General features: G+C 35.2%; 1 protein-coding gene across 2 annotated transcripts in view; it reads right to left on the minus strand.

Annotated features, from left to right (window-relative positions):
* Positions 1-1,529: 1,529 nt before the first annotated feature.
* The window catches only part of NKIRAS2_1 (NF-kappa-B inhibitor-interacting Ras-like protein 2), a gene marked incomplete at its 3' end in the record, with an annotated part of 30,932 nt that continues 15,899 nt past the window's right edge, over positions 1,530-16,562 (minus strand). Inside the window, exons 5-7 of one of the 2 annotated variants that reach the window (XM_012943188.3) lie at positions 10,714-10,760; positions 7,904-8,249; positions 1,530-2,530 (exon numbers count right to left, since the gene is read on the minus strand). In XM_012943188.3, coding sequence (XP_012798642.2) covers positions 1,530-2,530; positions 7,904-8,249; positions 10,714-10,760 — 1,394 coding nt within the window. Of the gene's footprint in view, positions 2,531-7,903; positions 8,250-10,713; positions 10,761-11,104; positions 12,825-16,562 lie in introns of those variants that run through there. The other variant, XM_051216850.1, reaches the window with a different exon arrangement.

The following is a 16,562-nucleotide window of genomic DNA, read 5'->3' on the forward strand; positions in this document are numbered from 1 at the left end:
ACCTGAAGTTTGTACTGAAAATGTCGTTCAGAACAACGATGAAAGCCCCACGACCAAACCATCCAGCTCAGAGAACAAAACTTTGTCAAAATCATCCACCTGAGCTACAAATCATCTTCATCATCTCAAAAAACCATCCTAATAACTTCACTTGGTGTTGTTTTACTTGTATCTTCCCATTGTTATTAAGGACTGCAATTGATCAGTCTTATGTTGGCATATGTGCGGATTGCCTCGATATAGCCTTAAGTCACAAGCTTTTTACGCATCCTAATAACTGATTATTGGTCATTTTTATTTAACTTTTAGTAAGGTACGAGTATCCACCACTAGATTTTGAAATCCGTGAGAAAATTTAATAGCCGATATCCTTAATCTGATTGGTTTGTTAGTAAAGTATACTTTTGGAAAATAAATGATTTATTTATTTCAACACATAGATATTGGTACAAAGAGGCACCAAATGCATATGCGCCACACAAATCTCATTCGATATGTGTGAGGGCTATGATACTGCCCGGGTGCCCAGACCGAAACAGACGGTTTTCTTAGGGGGCCACACCCCGAGCCTTTGACCTAAAGGTCTGACTCACAAGGCAGTGGAGCACCGTAAGGAGATGCAGTCACATGGTAGTCGGTGATCAATGATTGGTTCATACGCCATTTGTTCCTTCAAGACACTGGAGCCCATGTGCACCATTGGTTTGGGTCCGGTTAGAGCGCTGGATATTCGCTTTTCGTCCTCTCATTTTCGTAAACAACACCCCCGCCACGAGAAGGCAGTGAGTAGGACTTCCCTGGCAGAGGCTATATACACGTGGCCGTGTGAGAGCATTTCGAGAGGGAGAGCGGACTCTCCCCACTGTCGGCCGTACCAGGGTATTCGGGGGCGGAAAATAAATGAACTCAATAATCGTCCCATTTGTTTAATTATCAATTCACAACAACTAATTATACACATTTATTTGTGTAGAGCCATTATGACAAATTAATTTATTAATGAATCAAGCTGCTAGTCAAGGTTTCAGCCTACGTGTCCTCGTCTGGATCATATGTACAAATTTATGTATACTAATGATTTGTATACCTAAATATTCGGCTCTGCCAATTATAGCATTCTAGTTGTTTCTCAGTTTCTTCACTTACATGGGCAGTTGAGTAAACATATAAGAACCAAAGGTCGTTGATCATAATAGAAAGTTAGTGGTACTATCCTACTATCTAACTTGAATTGGTGTTAGAACATGAAATATATTGGTTTCATGGTTGAGTACAGCAATTATTAAACCATCATCGAGAATTAATACACGGAATTATTTCAAATGTAACCACTTTTTAATTCAAATATTTAAATTTTCATGTAATTTTCTTATAATTCGTAAATATATTGAACGAAAAACTAACAAGGGTGAAACAAAATGAAATCACTCTATTAACAAAAATAATGCATGTATATTTTGTAGTTATTTTTCTTTGAAAAGATCAAGAATGATACAAAACTGAAAGTTTGAAATAAAATATCCACAAATCTATCTATAAATATCCCATACAAGTAAACTACCTAATGCTCCACCATTTGCTGGAACAGATGTAATTAGAAAATGAGATTGTTTTGTAAATGTACATGATCGAATTAGTCTGGATTGTTGATCGATATTAGGTCCATGTGGTTGAGTCAGTGTTGTAGAACTCCACTCACCAATTAAACTCCCTTCATTTAAACTACCTAAACTAGATAGATAACCTAAAGATTTGATTTTAAGTAGATTATTTTTGAAATGCACGTCAATTAAACGTATTTTACCATCCCATTGACCAACTGCTAACAGACGACCATCATCACGCCATGCAAAACATGAAATACCAGTAATACAATCATTAAGTGATTTATGAATTTTAGACAATTTAAAATAATTTGACATTTGAGAATCGAATTCCAATTGTACAAAGGCTATGTTTCCATCGACCGATGTGTCTGTATCACAACTATCCACACTAGGTCCGCCCAAAACAACGAATTTGACATTTGTTTCCATTCGATTGGTACTTTCCTTACATAATTGTTGTTTAAAAACAGGTTGAATAGAAAGTGTCATAATGGGGATAGATTGGCCCAAAGGATAATTAAGCACACTTAACACTCGACCATCACCTAGTAAAATTAAGTGCCCAGATTCGAAGCCGGCCAATAGAATAGAATGTATTTGATTTATGGGGTAAGTTTTTTCAATTCCTTTTAATGTCATACACATGCCTAGATTTGTAACATTTTGACAAGAAGTTTGAATAGAATTAATTGACTGCTGACAAATAAATACAAATTGAGGCAACTGGATTATTTCGATAGACGGTTCTTTATTAGATGTTGAAGAATTATTATTATCATCATCATCTGTTTCTTCTTGACACAAATGGGCCAAGAAATAAACATCCGCTGAATTGTTGCTGTTACTACTACTCGTTGTAGTATATGCACGCCATAAATCGGAATTGCAAAATGAGATATCATATGTATGAATTTCACCAAAAACTGTAACACAATACAAAAAGAAAGCAAAACAAAACATATACAGTTTGACAAAGAAAATCATTTTGGGGGGAGTAGGAAGAAATTATGAAAACTCACAACATAACGACAATGTACAAACCTGGTGTGCGATGTTGAGTCACAACAATGAATGACGATAAACACTATAACCAACAGTTAATATTTGTTTTATTTATTTATTTGAACACATATATACTGGCACAGGAGTGCGCCAAATATATATGCGCCACACAAAACAATGAGAATTTAAGAAGAAAAAGAAAAAAAAGTGGGGAACGTACAAAAAAAACAATAACGAAGAGATTGGTGTAAGGTAGTGTAATAATAATAGTAATAGTAGGGGAACAGAAGGGTACAATCAGGAGAAATCTTTCAGTTAAGGAAGATACAACCACGTTTTATGAAGAAAGTAAAAGAAGGTTACAGCACGATCGCCACTGGCTTCTATTCTGAGCCATATCTGATAACGTCTCTAGCCACTGTGTTGTACCATCTCTCGGACACCAACCAAAGAGTCGTGAAGGACCGACAAAAGCCAGTCCTTTTCAGCTTTCTTTCATACCACGACACCATGTCATGCACTGACCACCTCTCCGCTTCTTCCAACCAGTCCCAGAGTCGGCAAATAATGCACGACGTGGAATTCTCTGGGACGACATTCGGAGAACATGTCCAAGCCACCGAAGTCGGTGTTTCAAGATGGTGACACCAATTGCATTATCGCCTCTGTGCCCGAACACACGATGCCGAACCTCTGCATTACTAACATGGTGTTGCTACTGGATGTCAGCAATCCTTCGGAGACAGCGATGATCGAACACAGAGAGTCGTCTAACGTCCTCAACTCGGAGAGACCAGGTTTCACAAGCATAGAGCAAAACTGCTCTCACCGACGCGTTGTAAATCCGACCTTTTACGGCCAGACTAACATCACGAAGGCGCCAAAGATGGCCCAGATTGGCATAAACCGCTCTGGCTTTCACTATACGTGCATTGATCTCATCACTCACACCCCCACCAGCACTTATGCAGCTACCCAGATACACAAACTTCTCGACTACTTCTATCTGCTCACTATCCAGGGTGAGTACAGGTTTGGAATCCTGACAGTCTTGTAGAAGTACTTTGCACTTCGAAGGTGCAAAGCACATACCATACCTACGGACACTGATTGCCAACTGATTAAGTGCGGATTGCATGCCTTGGGCATTATCGCACAGTAAGACAATATCATCCGCATACTCAAGGTCGAGAAGTCTTTCTCCAGGCAACAGATCCACACCGCCATTACTTACGTTCATCAGAGTTGTTTCCAGAATGTCATCGATGGCAAAGTTGAAGAGGAATGGTGAGATTAGGCAACCCTGCCTAACCCCACTGCTCGAATAGAACAATGGAGAAAGGTGGTTGTATGCCCTCACTCTGCCTGAGGTGTTTGTATTTAGGGCCTTTAGGATGTTAATAAACTTCTCAGGCACACCCTTCTTCAATAGACAATCTCAGAGAACAGTCCTATCCAACGAATCGAAGGCAGCTCTGATGTCAAGAAACACTACGATTGTTGGCCTTTGAAAAGTATGACGGTGTTCTAACATTTGGCGGAGGGTGAAGATATGATCAATACATCCTCGACCAGAACGAAACCCAGCCTGCTCCTCGCGAGCCAATCTTTCTCGGGTTTTGAACAATCTACGAAGTATGACGGAAGCCAATAGTTTGGACGCAATCTGAAGTAGAATTATCCCCCGATAGTTGTTACAGGAACGACGTGAACCCTTTTTAAAGATAGGGACAACTATCGACTCATTCCATGACGTTGGTACACTCTCTAGTTCCCAAACCTTTGTAAACAACGTCGTCAATTCCTTAGTCAAAAAGTCACCACCATCTTTAAAAAGAGCCGGAGGTAAGTCATCTGGGCAAGGTGATTTGTAACGCTTCAAGAGTTGGAGTTCCTTGAGGACTTCCTCCTCGTTTGGTGGATCAGTCGTCACCGGCCATGGAGGGCAGCACAGTCTGACCGATGTTGCCGGAGCAGCAGGCCAGTTGAACTGCCCTTCGAAAAATTCTGCCCATCGTCCAAGACGTCGATGGATGTTAGTGATTGGCATCCCATCATCCTCGCAGATTGTTTCACTCACACCAGACTTCTTGCTGCCAGTGGCTCGGATGAGTTGGAAGAGCTTCCGGTAATTACCAGATGCAGCTGCTGCTTCCAGCTCATTAGCACGCTTCGACCACCAGGCTTCTCGGTCCTTACGCAAGCTTTGCCCAATTTCATTACGTAACATCCTTCGTTTGTGGTCAAACTCACGGTCACCCGGAGTAGACCGACGGGCTTCAATGAGTTGTAAGGAACCTGCAGAAACCCAGTGCTTAAAAGCGGGACGTTTCGCGAACCCACAACTGACTGTACCCGCCATTTTCATGGCGTCATGCAATTGCAACCAATGCTCATCTATACTTTTCGGTGGAATGGTAGCTAGCTTAGAAGCTAGCTCGTTTCGATACTTACTAGCAACAGAAGTTGCAACCAACTTGCTGACATCAATCCCTTGGTGACGGTCACTTCGTTGTTCACTGAAAAGGCAAGATTGGCGCAGACCAAGGCATGGTCAGAGTCCAGATAGGTACTCCAAAAGGAGCGGCAGTCTTGTACACAACCACGCCGGCGGTAGCTGATCGCGATGTGATCAATCTGAGTCCAGGCTTGAGATGCAGAGGGAGGACGCCAGGTGGCACATCGGCGATGACTGTGCCGAAAGTTAGTGCTAGCCAGAAACAGGTTGTAGTCTGTGCACAGTTGCAGTAGACGGTCCCCGTTATCTGTCCTGTGACTAACAAGTCCCCATCGGCCACCTAAACGACCCTCTTCTGTGCCTAGACGCCCGACCTGAGCATTCAAGTCTCCGGCTAGTACTACAATATCTGTCGAACGCACTTTCTGGAGAAGAACAGATAACTGGTGGTAAAACTCATCCTTGATTGCATCCGGGCTGCAATCTGTCGAGGCATAGGCGGAGATGACGAAGAGACATCGTTTCTCACGCCGATTTCTTCTCACTTTGACGGAACTTTCTAATCTAACAGCACATAGCCGACTGTTAATGGGGATCCAATCGATTAGTGCTGCCTCAGATCTAGCGCTTAGTGCGACACCAACGCCGGCGAGACCAGACGAAGATGCCACAGGGTCCCCGGATAAGCGCACGTAAAACAAGCTTTTTGAAGCGACAGATGTACAGCGAATTTGTAGTACTTCACCAGAGTCTTGAATACGGGTCTCGGATAGACAACAGACATCAATATTAAGACTTTCTAAAGACATAGCCAGCCCTATCTGTTGTCCGACCTGCATAAATGTGCGAACGTTGAAGGCAGCCAGTTTGAATGGTGCACGTGGTTTCAGATAAACTGCTTCAGTACTCATATTCGGTGGTAACGTACAATTTTCAACCGGACAGTGACTCGAGAACGTTTAGATACAGTCGAATTCCCACCATAGACGAGCTGCTGTATAAGTCGAAAAAAATAAGTATAGACAGAGTAAGAATAAAAGAGGGTGAATAATGGCGTAGTAAATAATAATAATAATAATAATAATAATAATAATAATAATAATAATAATAACAATAATAATAATAATAGCAATAATAATAATTGAATCATTTGAATGTTCGTCGAAGAAAGAGAATTAGTTTCCATGATCATAGACAGTTCAGTTCATTAATTGCGTGTGGGCTGCTATACTGCCCGGGTGCCCAGACCGAAGCAGGTGGTTATCTTAGGGGGCCACACCCCGAGCCTTCGACCTGAAGGTCTGATCCACAAGGTAGTAGAGCATCGTAAGGAGATGCAGTCCCATGGAAGCCGGTGACCAACAATTGGTTCATACGCCATTTGTTCCCGCAGGATACTGGAGCCCATGTGCACCATAGATTTGGAATTCGGTTAAAGCACCGGGCATTCGCTTTCCGTCCTCTCATTTTCGTAAACAACACCCCCGCCACGAGAAGGCAGTGAGTAGGACTTCCCTGGCAGAGGCTGTATACGCGTATGCAAACAATCAGATCATAATGTTACGTAGGGATTACACTCTATTTATGTAGTAACTAACGAAAATACTCGATTATTTATCAGAAAGGTGGAGTGACCTGCACATATAATATTCAAAGCCTTTATAAAAAGGAATTATTGCTAACGGTAGAATCTAAAATCCACGTTTCATCCTATTTACGACTGGTCAGTCCGATGTACCTAGATCCCAGTGTGTTGACGTCTACACTGAAACTAGGACTCAGTACTTTTCGTATCAAGGTGATTAATAAACAATCGAATTTCAATCATTAGAGGTTTGCTGAAGCTTTGTCGAACAAACGTCTGAAATTAGATTTATATATTCAAAAAGAAACAATAATGAATTTTTCTTTACTTTAGTATTATTACATTTGTTTTATTGCATCATTCTTTACTTCAACTCTTCCTCAATTTTTGATTAAATCATTTTTATTTGTCCTAAATTCACAATTTTAATTCTAATTGACTGAATTCAGAACTAATATTATTCTTTACTACCATTTATCTGTTGTTTTTTTGTTTAGTTACTTCATTAAGCAACCATCTAAAGTTTCATACACATAGTTCCCTTTATCATTTTGAAAAGAGCAAGAACAAATATTCTAGCAGAATAGCATGAATTCATTTTATTTCGTAGGTCCTCGTCAGCTGCTTACAACCTGTGATATTTAAAAATCATAATTACATAATGGGTTTAAATTGCTTACATGAGAGGATTTGTTTGGAAGTTAAATTGAAGATATATTCGTAAAGTATTCCTATCAACGTTTATTCATTATGTAATCAATTGTTTCTAACCCCCTTTTGAACATCTAAAATTTATTAAATTTATTTGAATGTTAATCACTATTTTTTGATGTTTCGGAACTTTCTCTCTTATATTTTTATTTAGCTGAAACGATCTTATTATTAACATTATTGAAATCTTTGAAATATATTCATTTTTAATCACCTTCGTATTTATATGTATGTCAATTTCTATGACAATTTTAAAATATTATATAAGATGTTAGCAACTAATGAGAACCTAACAACATAAAATCATTTCATATTATTTTGTACTAATCTTTATTTTTACTCTCTTCGATACTCAAAATAGTAAATCACAGTCGGATAGCTTCTAATTTTATAAAATGGATTTATTCAAACCAGTTAACCTGAAAGTAGAATAATAGATCTAGTTAAGAAATCATTAACATTATTCATTGAAATATGTATATAGTTTAATGATAGAGAAAAAAACTGAAGAAGACAAATAACAGTAAGTGATTTACTCACCTTGATCAAAAGGTTTAAACACTTCGGTCGTATCAAATTGTAAATTGCTTAAATCCCAGAAACGTATAAAGCCATCACGACCATGAGATATTATCACACCATAATTATTATTTCGAGGCCAAAAATGCAAACTTGTAATTTGGTATCCATTATGCCCAATCCATTGACGTAAAGGACGATATTTTTTAATTGACCAAATAACTAACCAGCCATTTAAGTGACCAGATATTAAATAATTATCAGAGATTGATAAAATATATGTACATGGACCAATAGAATATGAAGTGATAGGATTATTATTTATATTAGAATTTGGTTGTGTAGGTATTAATATATGAACTGGTTCCTAATTATAACAGGGAAATAGGAAATAAATATAAAAGCATTAACGGATATAGTATCAGAATATATTAACAAATTATCTGAGTCTCATACAGGTGTTTCTTTTCGCTTATATAATATTTAGGATAAGATAATGGCTACTAAATTGGAGATAAAGTATAATTTAAGAGAGGATTTAAAAGACAGCAATTGAAAACCTACAGTAACCGAACGATATAAGCTTATATGTTATTCAATTTTCCTAGATTCTGCAGTTCATATCCATGAGTTAGGAATAAATGTCTTTTCATAATTAATAGCAGTTAGACATTAATATTCATTAGGAAATCTTGATCAGCTGACAATTTTCTTTCTTTCTTAACTAATACATAAAGAGGAATAGGTCTGACGGATTTTTATTGTATACAGTCACCTAAACTGCATCACGTCTGAATTCATTAACATTTTTAAAATCAACTCAGACTTATTAGCTGGTTGGTATAGGCAGGTGAAATTCGGAGGTCAATGACGTCGATGATCATTAGTGAACCGGATGTTCCTTATTCATTCCCTGGATTAGATCCGAATATTTCCAGATGGTTAATCATTAGTGTTTGAGATAGTTGAAGGTATACGAGAGAGAACCTTGAAGATGAAGTCTCAACATAGTGCTTTCGAGTCACTCACGTTAGTAGCGGAATCGCAACTTGACAAATATAATTAGCTCAACATTTAAAAGGACGAGACAAACATGATATTGATCACTACTCAGTCATTAATCAGTAGTAAATATATTCGTCCAACAGCAAGTCAGTCCCAACTTGAATACCTTACTAGCAAAATCTCAGGATGTAAAGGTGGGTGACTTGGGTTAAAAAAAACTCAATGGATCTTCAGTTTCCTTAAGATTGCAAGTACACATTGCCGACGAGTACCGGCTAGCAAGAAACCTATATTTACAGTCCTCTTACAATTACCTCCAGCCGCTTAGCATGGTCTCTGTCTATCTCAAGCTATCATTGGATCGAAGATGAATTTTGTTGTCAAAATGATGGATGAATCGACGTCCACGAGTTAAGCTCCAGGTTGATCCGAGACATGTGAAGTACAAATGTTTAAAAGGATACGTTGAGTAAACCCGTTATATAACTTTTGTTTTCAAAATACGTTTGCTGGACACTAGTAATCTGATGTTGTCAGTATATAAACATTTCAAAACATGTAGTGAGATTTTTAAAATAGAAGAGTATGAAGGAATGATTAATAAGACTCTCTATGAATAGCCCATGTAGCGGAGTTCCACTATAATGGGGCAGTTATTAACTAATTCTAAAATGGTTGAGAAATATCGAGAATTGATTGAAGTTAAACAAATAAATCATTGGATAACAACCCAATATTTTAAAGGTTAAGTACTTGCCGAGAGATGTTAAAGCCACAGGTTCGATCCATAGTGTGGTTATGGACACGTCCATACTAGAGCAAAAGATACTCGTTCAGCACTCCTTCGTTCTTGGTTGTTGTGCAACTAAGGCTAGTTTGTGATGTTAACTATGAAATTAAACAATCTCCAGAAATCCCTGATAATAATGGCCATTTGTATCTACTACCCAATGCGTTGTAACAAGTTACTGAATATTAACACTAATGAAAATCATTTACTGAACGGTGGTTATCGATTTTAAATGTAAACTATCTATCGTAATTAAAAAGATGAGAATTTTGAATTGTTCACCGAACGGAAAAAAAGCTCGTTATTTCAACTTAAAATTTGTCAAAACAAACACGTACACACGAGACCAGAAAAAATAGGTGCATAGTAAACCATAATATAATTTGCTATCTCCAATGGAAACTGCAACTTAACAACAAAATTCATTCAATATTAATAATAATGTATACAAGATATATGGCAAAATAGAGAATATTATAACAGTAGAGATGAAGGTGAGTATATGCTAACAAGTCAGATTACTAAAAGATTAGTAAGTATTGAGTTTCATATAAGTGTTATAGAGAAGCAATAACAATTGTAGTAAAATACGACCCAATTTTTAATAAATAAACAAATTCAACATGTGAAGAAAACAATCCTGTCTTAATGTTTAATAACTGTTATATCTGGCATTCTTCAGTTTGTTTAGTATGTCAGTGTTACATGTAAGAGTCTAAATTACACTTTAGACTTCATTTTAATAATTTATAGCTATCTATGTGTGTCTCATATGAACAGATTACTGAAGCACATCCCAACTTATCAGATGAATAAAGCAAATACAATGCACACATTTTGAACATTAAGAGGAAGATGCGCTGCGAATTCATGGAAACATGTCACATACCAATTCCACTGATAATGTCAAATTAAAGAAAGAATCAAGACGTACGTTGATGAAATATATTTGAGATGTTTAATTTATGTAAGTGTTTACTAGTAGAATAAATCAAAGCATGACACTCTTCCTTTTATCGCGAACACAACATATTACCCTACGAAACACATCTAATGATTTCGGATTTGTTTTTGGCATATGCTCTGTAAAAATACGGATATTTCACTGTATAAATAAATGGCATGCGAAGTGGAAAACCAGGCTTTCGCATTACTCTTGAAACATTCAAATACTTTCGAAATATTTACATCTTTTCGATGTTTTTCATTAGCAATACTGTGTAAGATGCATAACATAACATAAACAAAAACACATTTAACATAATGAGCTAATATATATATATATATATATATATATATATATATATATATATATATATATATATATATAATTCCGGTCGAAGCATTCAAGCCGATATGTATCATGATTTCGGAAAGAAATGATCGCAAATAAAACAAATAGAAAACGAAATATAATGTCATTATATGCCGCATAAACAAATTTGGAGCATGCAATTTCACAGCCCGCTAAGTGCTAATTTTTTTATTGTGGTAACCAGAACACTTTCCTAAAACACGCAGCAACTAAGCTGTCATGGTAACTTGTAGGATCGACAAAGAATGAATTGTCTAAGGCATTATGGTTGGAAAAACCTAATTATATGACGGACGTAATATTATCACCATCAATATGACATAGTTTGTTTAAACAAAATAAGAGATTGATATTACAGTAAACTATTTAACCTAAAAACACAAGTGAAATTATCAACAGAATCGTTAAAGAAAACAAAAATGTATGATAGCCTTCAACAGGATTAGTACATTACTGAGTTCACTGATAAGCAATTCACTTTAGATCAATAAGATAAATGGTATATACTTAAACAATAACACACATGGCCACTACCTATGAGTGAATAGCCTAACATTTATTGGTCCATGTAGCTCCTTCTATCACAAGTAGTTAATCAGAACACGAAAGGAGGCAACTAGCCCATTTATTTCCTTGTACTACGACTTAAAAAATCTTATGAAAAACTAAATCAATTATAAAATCACAACGCATCATAAATAGGAGATCTATATCACTTACGATAAAAAAGCTGGGTGATAGGTGCTTCGCTAATCGCTAACGACAACTTATGAACGGTAGAATATCTAGAAACAGTTAATGGCTTAAATGAAAGCTTATGAACAAACAATGATTATTTACACATATCTAAAACCATATCACAAAAGTAAATGAAAAAAGAAATATAGATTCCTACGAACGACTCCATAATCGGTTTGTTTTGCCTTCCTCTAACAAGATACATTTACAAGTGACTGGCTGAATAATCAGTTACACAATATGTTATTCATTTGGCTAACAAAGTATTGCCCAGTCTCGTAATTTTGTGAAATTAAACGATCTCTCTTGAATATTAGGTAAAATATTAAAAAAATAATCAAAGGTAATTATATAACAGTAATAATACAGGAATACAACAAAATAAAAAAAGAAAACTATAATTTCAACATATAATGGATATTTTTATTTGAAATGATTATTAAGAAAACAAGGTGAGAGAAAGTACATGTTTAAAAAAATATCCTAATTATTTGGTCAAAGAGAATAAAGAAAAAAATAAAACAAAGAATATAACACAGAATTACTATTAGTATTATTATTATTATTATGAACTCATCAACCACGTGTAGATTTATCTACTTGAGTATCAACTACACTCTAAGTATGAGGATTAGTGATATTACTACCAGGCTGACCAAAATGAAGTACTTTGAGCAAGGTTCGAATCCGTGACAAGATGAATCTCTTAACCATTGAGTCACTACTCCAAATTATAACTGGATCAGTTGAATATTATAACACCAAAGTACACATGGAATAAAAAAATGGCAAATTTTACTTGAGTTAAGATATTCATAATAATAATAGTAATAATAATAATAATAATAAATTATGCTATTCAATAGTAATAGTAACAATAATATTCAAATGGTTAGTTATAAACAGATGTATGGGGAATAATGTATCTTCTTTACAATTTAATTTTTGTCTATTTGCATATATAAAAGAGAATATCTTTAGATTTTCCATCACATAATAACGATAATAAGTTCAATGGTTGCAAATTCGTTTATTTCTTTATGAGTTCTTCTTTCACCGAACATCCTTTTTACCGAATGAAAATCCTGATTTACCTAAAAGAAAATAACAATGATAATAATAATAATAATAATAATAAAACACACAATGTTAGAAACAAACAAATGGTTTACTGAAACCAAAATGCATTATCATGTTAATTAGTGTGGTGTAGAGTAGAATAGGAGTATCTCATTGAATAAATAATTGATAATAAATGAAAGACGTTTCTCCGACCAAATTGAGATCACTAATCGATTAAAGTTACACAACCAATGAAAGCCTGGAAGCACTGAATAATCATTTCATCTTAATATGAGACTCTTCATCAGCCTGCATTTACGACTCTGAAACCAGGAACTAAACCCAAAACCTTCGGACACTTGGACCATTGGGCTGAAATAGAAAGTACTCGACTTCCATTGTCCTTGGTGTGTAACTTCCTCAAATATGATACGGTCTATTTGTCAGCACTGTTCACTAGAACTCTGTAAATTTCCTTACAAAGCTAGTCATTAGTGAGTGCAATTTCCAAAATCCCATAGTGATGATTATTACTAGCTCACTACTATTCTGCGAGCTGATCGACTTCATAAATTTAAGATTTTACTATAAGTGAAAGCATTAAAATACAGTCAGTTGTAAACAACGTAAAGTTTGATACAAGTTTGTTGATCCAAGTAGTAATATTACATCTGCACAACCAAATGAAACTAATAAAAGTAATAGTAAAAGAAATCGAAACAATCATAAAAAGAAGGACTAAACATTGGTATATGTTTTGAAGAGATGTAATGGAAAGGTATACATGAAAGGATTATGCGATTGAAGTTCCAGAGGAAGTCCTAACCATTTCAGTCGGTGGAAATTCACAACTTTAACATTGCTTACCCTAGGTTGAAACTGAACACAAATTTCTGTGCTGTTAATATCTGACAATGGTGATGAAATGATCAAAATTAATTATCACTAGGCATACTACCGAAGGACTCTTTAGATGAATCCATGTTTAATTCGTAATAAAACACTTTTCCATATTCACGAGTATTTGATTGTGATTTATTCGATTACAACGAAGATCACTAAATTGCTTATTTGGATGATGTTTTGTTTATGTAATTATCCTTTAAATTAAAAACCACTGAAACTAATTTAAACAAAAAATTCTAACTTCTAGTACATAGTTTTCTGATGAAAACTTAATTATGACAACTTCGAAGATAAGCTTTTTTCTTAGCTTTTATGCATTCAATTCGATAAAATATATATTGATACTATTTAAAGACAAAACACTGAACTATTGTTTAGTAGAAAACTCTGTGTTGGGTATTCACAAATATCCCTCAATGAAGTGTCTAGAAGCCTAGAAAAGATTAGAAATGTTTTATTCAATCAGCATTGAATGGAAGCATCTCAGAAACATAGAGAAAAATGAGAGATTATGCTCTGTTTAAATTGAATAACTATTTATGATATATTTAGTATATTAATAGATGCTTCAAGATTATAAAGCTCATACCAAAACCTATACATAAAATCAATTTTCTGTACAGAGCATAACTTTAAAGCAAAGCTTTCACTCATATTTCGTAACTTTTCTCTATTATTCGAGTTCAAATGTAAAAGTGCTATGGGTATATAGGAAAAGGTTTCGGTAGTCAGTAACAAGCGTTCAAGTAGAAAACTTATCATTCAGAAATTTATGAAACATAATGACTCATCCTAATAACATGCAACATTATTTAGGTTGAAATAAAACTAATTATTATCCTGAATGAAGGCCTGTACACGTCCAGATATCATGTCAAGTAGACAAAATTTCTGAAAATGATCTCAAATCATCTCATTTTTGACAAATTTATAGGAAATCTCATCTAAATGATCACACGGACTGTAATTTTCCCGAAAGTAACAACAAGGAAATAAATTCAGAGATGAAGTTACTTTACACTCTTCCATGTGGTTATCAATAATTATTATTAACACCATCCAAGTAAAATTTACATTTATCGTCACAAATATACCATGGATCCAAGATAGAATGATATCAAATAAAATCATCATACACAGAATTATATAAGTTTTAAGAGGAACCTTGAAAAAATAACAATAAAAGGCTTCAGAGGCGTAAAAAGCTTGACAAAAATGACTACTAAAAACTTTGAGAAAAAAACGCAAAATTTATCGATTTACGAACATTTCTACATTGTAAATTGATTCAGAACGAGATAATTAGAATGATTAGGACTGAATGGACTTAAATGTCATCTTATTCTTCTCACCACGGGAGTATGAGTTTAAAAACAGTCATGGAAATGCTACAACTCATCTTAACCTATCGATCCTTATCTTTAAAGATGTGATCTTAGAAGTGCTGAGCTAGCACATCAACAACCACTCAGAAAGTTGCCGTAAGTCGCCGGCTTCAAACAGTTGTCTTTTAACTATATGGTTACGAACCCAGGTTGTCAAGGCTATCCTTTACCCGATTTTTCCTCAGATACCTCAAGAAGTATTCTTCGACGTTTTGGGCAACCGGGAAATGACGACCTCTCTTATGTTTTTAACATCACTCAATATTATTCCTTTCATAATCATCATTTTTTCAAAAAGAAAAAAACGGAATGCACTTCAACATGCGAAACAAAAAACACAACAGCACATGACACAGCAAGAATAAATGCAAAACCTTTAGCCTTATGTAATAAAGCACAAAAAGGAAAATAGATATTATTCCATAGTACATATATACACATAAGTGCAATCTCCTTAGGTATGAAAATAATCATTGGAAAAAAAAAGGAAATACATTCCCAGTGTCTCTATAAACACAAAAGGACACACATCGAGAGCGGAACAGTCGTCATCAGTAAGATCTGATGATCACCGCACTATATCAGAAATTAGTTGACGTTGAAATTGTACCAACGAACACCAATGTAGTAGTTCTAACGGTTAAGGGTTTGTCATGACACCTATAGGCGTTAAGTTCTACTCCTCAACCATTAAGTTTACAAGACTGAATGATTGTAAGCTTAGTATTGTAAATGTATTGCCGTCAGAAATATCTTAGCTTCATAATTGCAATTTATACGTTTTCTCGTCGAAAATATGTGATGTAAGTAAACACTGTAATCCCCAATCTCAATCATTATTTATTCTCAGTTGTCAAATAGTTTGGATTTTATTGTTGTTTTGTTCTATTTTAAACAGATTCATTATGTAATGAAATTTGCTATATCTACAGCTATCCAAAACTTTCTTGAGGAAAAAACCCTGTTTTCCTCCTATTTATTGAGTTCAGTTACACAACTGAAGTGTTACTAGATTGCATTTTCATCAAGCCCTTGACTGGTATACTAGGCTTGTAACAAAAATACAACAAGCGCCCAATTACTATCTTATCAAGTGTGGGGCTCAATAATTATGCACTATTGAAATGAACATCTACGATGTCAGATACACAAATTTGCAACTATGAATTTCTGTTCATTAAATTACTACGAGTACTAAAACGATGATTCATTTATTTAAATATGTTGATTCGCTTGTACACAATCTCTCACTGCAACTCAAAGATGAATCAAGTGGTGATGAAATAACACCACTAGCCTTCAAACACAAATAATCGGTTTGTACCATTCCATTAATAATCTGTATGTAGTTGTTCCAGATAAAACATATTTTAAAGTGTGTATAATAGAAGATAACGGTTTCATTTATACAGATTGAAACATAAAGACAACCTAATCATAATGGTTATATTGCTTGTTGTGTAAAGCCGAGACTATGTT

Source organism: Schistosoma haematobium, chromosome 6 (assembly GCF_000699445.3).
Source record: "Schistosoma haematobium chromosome 6, whole genome shotgun sequence".
In the NCBI taxonomy this organism is placed as follows: Eukaryota; Metazoa; Platyhelminthes; class Trematoda; order Strigeidida; family Schistosomatidae; genus Schistosoma; species Schistosoma haematobium.